The sequence below is a fragment of the Carcharodon carcharias genome, chromosome 26 (genome assembly GCF_017639515.1).
Source record: "Carcharodon carcharias isolate sCarCar2 chromosome 26, sCarCar2.pri, whole genome shotgun sequence".
Taxonomy (NCBI): Eukaryota; Metazoa; Chordata; class Chondrichthyes; order Lamniformes; family Lamnidae; genus Carcharodon; species Carcharodon carcharias.
The window spans coordinates 26,629,400-26,635,549 of record NC_054492.1 but is presented as its reverse complement, the minus strand read 5'-3'; the positions used below and the strand labels follow the sequence as shown (position 1 = coordinate 26,635,549).

At 43.4% G+C, this 6,150-nt stretch overlaps 1 protein-coding gene across 1 annotated transcript; it reads left to right on the top strand.

Annotated features, from left to right (window-relative positions):
• Positions 1 to 219: 219 nt before the first annotated feature.
• park7 (parkinson protein 7) lies at positions 220 to 5,283 on the top strand. The gene is made up of 2 exons (XM_041174899.1): positions 220 to 340; positions 4,532 to 5,283. The coding sequence occupies exons 1-2, from the start codon at positions 220 to 222 to the stop codon at positions 5,023 to 5,025; spliced, it is 615 nt and encodes a 204-aa protein (XP_041030833.1). The 3' UTR covers positions 5,026 to 5,283.
• The last annotated feature ends 867 nt before the right edge of the window (positions 5,284 to 6,150 follow it).

Below are 6,150 nucleotides of genomic sequence, written 5' to 3'. Positions count from 1 at the left end.
CCACACTTGGTCAAATGCGGCCTTAATGTCAAGGACAGTCACTCTCACTTCACCTCGGGAGTTCAGCTCTTTTGCCCATGTTTGAACCAAGGCTGTAATGAGGTCTGGAGCCAAGTGGACCTCTAAGCAGGTTCTGAAGCAAGAAGGGTTTCCTGGAGAGGAAGGCTTAAAGAAAGGCAAGCGGGAGGTACCAAGTGGGAGGTACCAAGAGAGGTTGACATGCCGAAGGATCCTAATCCAACTAGATTGCTGTGGGTGAAGAATCCTGAGCAAAGTAAAAAGCTCTTGGATGAAGAATCTCTATTCTGGCTAGACCTCTGTCTCAACATTCTCAAGCAAAGTAAAAATCTCCTGGATGAAGTATTGTCCTAGGCACAGTTAATAATCTTGAGTGGGGAGCTCTTAGATGGTGAGTCTGAAACATATTAGATGGAACTTGCTTAGCAATAATCTGCTCACTGACACCCAGTTTGGGTTCCACCAGGGCCACTCAGCTCTGCAAGTTCCATCTAATATGTTTCAGACTCACCATCTAAGAGCTCCTCACTCAAGATTATTAATCGTGCCTAGGACAATACTTCATCCAGGAGATTTTTACTTTGCTTGAGAATGTTGAGACAGAGGTCTAGCCAGAATAGAGATTCTTCATCCAAGAGCTTTTTACTTTGCTCAGGATTCTTCACCCACAGCAATCTAGTTGGATTAGGATCCTTCGGCATGTCAACCTCTCTTGGTATCTCCCACTTGTGGGAAGCTTGTCTTTCTTTAAGTCTTTCTCTCCAGGAAACCCTTCTTGCTTCAGAACCTGCGTAGAGGTCCACTTGGCTCCAGACCTCATTACAGCCTTGGTCCGAACATGGGCAAAAGAGCTGAAATCCAGAGGTGAGGTGAGTGTGACTGTCCTTGACATCAAAGAAGCACTTGACTGAGTGTGGCACCAAGGGGCCCTAATAAAATTGATGTCAATGGGAGTCGAGGGGAAAACTCTCCACCAGCTTGAATCATATCTAGCGCAAAGGAAGATGATTGTGGTTGTTGAAGATCAATCATCTCAAGCCCAAGGCATCACTACAGGAGTTCCTCATGGCAATATCCTAGACCCAACCATCTGCAGCTGCTTCATCATTGACCTTCCCTCCATCATAAGGTTAGTAGCGGGAATGGTCACTGATGATTGAACAATGTTCATACACAACTCCTTTGGTAACAATGAAGTCCATGCCCACATGTAGCAAGACCTGGACAACATTCAGGCTTGGGCTGCTAAGTGGCAAGTAACATTTACACTGCTTTCTCAAGGGTAATCAGGGATGGGCAATAATTACTGGCCTTGCCAGTGATGCCCGCATCCCGTGAATGAACTTTTAAAAAACGATGGTTTCTCTCTGCAACAGTATGGAGCTACTCCTGATCAAGTACTTTTATTGCTGTAATATTGTTATTTGGTTCAGGGATGTCTGAGTGCAATTTAAGGGCAACACCAGCCCAGGAAGACTTGAATTTCCTAGCAACAGTCTAAGAGTTAACATCTCATTACACAAACAGTCCCACATTGATCCTACATTTTTTGTATTCTTTAATGGGATGTGGGTGTTGCTGGTGCTGGCAAGGGCTGCAGTTGTTGTCCATCCCTAATTGCCTTTGAATTGAGTGGCATCAGTTAAGAGTCAACCACATTACTGTGGGTCTGAAGTCACATGTTGGCTAGACTGGGTAAGGACAGCAGATTTCCTTCATTATGAATGACCAATGATAGTGTCACAGTCACTATTACTGAAATACCAGTTTTTAATTCCAGATTTATTAATTGAATTTAAATTCCACCAGCTTCCATGGTAGGATTTGAACCCATGTCCCCACATCATTAGCCTAGATTACTAATTCAGTGACATTACCACTACACCACCATCTCCCCATTTAAGTCTATTATCTGTTGTCTAGTTTAAAACATTGCTTGCTGTCTCTTCCTCGTGCAGTTTCCTTTTTAAAATTTGTTAAAATTAAAACTTACTATAATGTTCTCTTATCAATGCATGAAGAAATCTGACAGCTGGAAAAGCAGCCTCTACCCAAGTGGTTAATCATTTGGACCAGAGAGAACAAATCAAACCTCTCTCTGCCCACACAGTGGCGTCCCCATGGATTGTTCTGTGTGCAGGAAGAGGCAGAAGATGTTTTGTTTTGTTTCCCTGACCTTCCACAGCTGTTTTATGGACCCTTCAAAAGGATGTTGAGATGATCCCCAAAATTCAGATATGGCGTGGCGGTCATTGTGTCCAACATCAAACTGTTAACAGAAGGATCGCTCATCCTACTAGTCAAGAAAGTCAGAGACAATGTGCTTGGAGATGACTTAAGCTTCACTGTTGCATCAAAGCCTCCAAAGGGTGGAACTGTTGGAAATACAAACAGAAAACAACAATAACTCACCCTAGTGACTCTGTGGGATGACTGAACCATATGGTGTGACATGAGAGCCAAACTGGGCCATGGGGACATTTCCTGATGAGCTGATGTGATTACCACTGAGGTCCCTCCTCCAACTGCCCAGCACCGAGCTCTCACCATTGGTCAATTTGTGCCCAACGTGTTTATTCTCAGGGAACCCTGCTTTTCAACGACCATTTGGAAAATGATAGAGCCAACTGGATGGTTCTGCAGCTGACAGTCCAACAGCCTTTTCTCCCCATCTCCAATATTTTAACAATGAAAATTTCAAAGAAAATAACAAAACAATTTTTTAAAATTCATTTATGGGATGTAGGGATCACTGGCTAGGCCAGCATTTATTCCCCATCCCTAATTGCCCTTGAGAAGGTGGGGGTGAGCTGCCTTCTTGAATCCCTGCAGTCCATGTGGTGTAGGTACACCCACAGTGCTGTTAGGGAAGGAGTTCCAGGATTTTAACCCAGCGACGGTGAAGGAACGGTGATATATTTCCAAGTCAGGATGGTGAGTGACTTGGAGGGGAACTTCCAGGTGGTGGTGTTCCCATGTATCTGCTGCCCTTGTCCTTCTAGCTGGTAACAGTTGTGGGTTTGGAAGGTGCTGTCTAAGGACAACTGAGTGATTTGCTAGGTCATTTCAGAGGGCATTTAATAGTCAATCACATTGCTGTGGGTCTGGAGTCACAGGTTGGCCTGACCAGGTAAGGGGGGCAGATTTCCTTCCCTAAAGGACATTAGTGAACCAGATGGGTTTTTATGACAATCGTTGCTTTTAGCAGTATCCTGGAGATTAATCTTTAATTCTTGGCGTCTCCAGAGAAATCCTGGGAGGTGAACAACAGTGTTAGCAAGGGGTAAGAAGACCATCATCTGCAAGTTCCCCTCCAAGCCACACAATATCCTGACTTGGAACTATATTGGCCATTCCTTCACTGTCACTGGGTCAAAATCCTGGGACTCCCCACTGCAGGTCTACCTCCACCACAGGAACTACAGTGGTTCAAAAAGGGGTCTCACCACCAACCTTCTCGAGGGCAATTAGGGATGGGCAACAAATTCTTGTCTAGCCAGTGATTACCATATCCAATGAACTATTTGAAATAAAAAAACAAAAACAGAATTACCTGGAAAAACTCAGCAGGTCTGGCAGCATCGGCGGAGAAGAAAAGAGTTGACGTTTCGAGTCCTCATGACCCTTCGACAGAACTGTTCTGTCGAAGGGTCATGAGGACTCGAAACGTCAACTCTTTTCTTCTCCGCCGATGCTGCCAGACCTGCTGAGTTTTTCCAGGTAATTCTGTTTTTGTTTTGGATTTCCAGCATCCGCAGTTTTTTTGTTTTTATCTCTGTATTTGAAATAAATGCAGCTCCTGAACTCATTCTCTCTCCACATATGGTCTCACTAGTTTAAGGATGTGTCAAGCTCCCTCCATGCTGCCTACAGTGGGTTGCACCCTCGCCTAGTCACTAGGTCATGGCTTCAAGTCTCACTCCAGAGACTTGAGCAAATAATCCAGTCTGACACTCCCAGTGAAATATTGAGAGAGTGCTGCACGGTCAGTGGTGCCATCTTTTGGATGCAATGTTAAACTGAGGTCCTATCTGGTTCCTCAGAAGGACATAAAAGATCCCATGACACTATTTCAAAGAAAAGCAGGGGTGTTCTCTCTGGTGTTCTGACCAATATTTATCTCTCAATCAACATTGTAAAAAAAACCGTAATCCGGTCATTATCATATTTCTGTTCAAGAGATCTTGCTGACTGCAAAATAGTTGTCATGTTTCTTACTTTAGAACCATAACTACACTTTAAAAATAATTCATTGTAAAGCACTTGGGGATGTTTCAAAGTTGTGAAAGATGCTATATAAATACAAGTCTTCTTTCTAATTCAAGATTATGTGAATCAAACTGCTGTACCGTCATTGTCCACGTGAGGGTAGGTGTGAGCACAGGCCACAAGCAGCTAATAACAAGGTGAAGATTAATGGGGTGGTCCTTCTTTAAAGCTGTTTGACCTCGGATGACAGCAGCATTTTCAGAGACAGGAACGTGCCCCTGGACAAACTGACCCTTCTGTTCAGTGCAAGGGGCTCTGCTGCAGATAACGGTAACAGTGGCAGGGCTGACCTGTAAGGAGCCTATAACATGCAGCCGTGATGTGGTTATTTGTCCTGACTCCAGCCTACAAGACGCAGCTAAACAGGGTCCATATGACATGATTGTATTACCTGGAGGAAACCTTGGAGCCCAGAACTTAGCTGAGTCTCCAGCTGTAAAAGAAGTGCTGAAGGCCCAGGATTGCAGGAATGGTTTGATTGCTGCTATCTGCGCAGGCCCCACAGCTCTGCTGGCTCATGAAATAGGCTATGGGAAGAAAGTCACGACCCATCCCCTGGCTAAGGACAAAATGATGAATGGAGATCATTATATCTACTCTGAAGCTCGTGTGCAGATAGATGGGAATATCCTCACTAGCAGGGGGCCTGGCACCAGCTTCGAGTTCGGCCTTGCCATTATTGAACAGCTTCTTGGAAAAGAGGTGGCTGAGAAGGTCAAAACCCCTTTGGTCCTGTGAAACTGCCAACTTCAGAGAACGATGCTGTTACTGGGGAAGGAATTGACTGAATTGATTATTTTCTAGGTAGCAAGTCCCCAGTCTATCATAAATAGAGGCAACGTGCATTGTGGAAATTAACATTGTCTTTAAGCGTCTTCAAAGTAAATGTTACTGTGCAGGACAACAGAATTTAAACTTGCCAGATTTAAATCCTGATGGTACTGGAATCAGCTTCCAGAATTTCTGCTCATTGAGGACTGTGTTAGAATAAAGATTTAAAGCTATTGAGTGAGATCAGAAACTTCATTGCCTTAAATTAGAAGCCACACAAACATTGCGCAATCTGAGCAAATATGCAAATAAAGAAATAAATACAGACACATGTGGCTCAACTCTTTAAGTTAGTAAGGATTGAACAAAATAAATTTCAAACTGAGACAAAACTAATGTAAACACAAGCTTACCAAATTATAATGTTCCCTTTATCCACAGTGAATTCCAGTCCCTGCAGTGTCCACCAGTTATGGAAGCAAGTGAGTTCTCTCTGGAGTTGTGGAAATATATATCCCTCTACCAACATCATTGCAAAACAGATTACCTAGTCATTATCGCATTGCTATTTATGGGATTTTATATAAAATGGCTGTTTTGTTTCCTACTTTACAACAGTGATTACATGTTAAAAAACACTTTATTCCCCGAAAAACACTTTGGGGCATGCTTGGGTCATGAAAGTCTCTATATAATGCAAGTCTGTCTTTCTTATAACCCTCTGGGTTCTTCAATTCTAGCCCCTTAATGTCTCTTTGAGTGGGGTCATGTCTTCAGCTGTCTAGGCTCAAGCTCTGGAATTTGCTCCCTAAACATCTCTTCCTTGAAGACTTTCCTCAGAACAACAACCCTTGTATTTATATAGCAACTTTAAGCTAATAAAACATTTCAAAGTTCTTCACAGGAGTGTTATAAAACAAAATTCGAACTAAGCCACATAAGGAGATATTAAGACAAGTGGCCAAAAGCTTGGTCAAAGAGGTACGTTGTAAAGAAGGATGGTGAAGTAGGGAGGTTTAGAGACAGATTTCCAAACCTTAAAGCCCAGGCAACTGAAGGCATGGCCTCCGTGGAACAATTAAAACTGGGGAA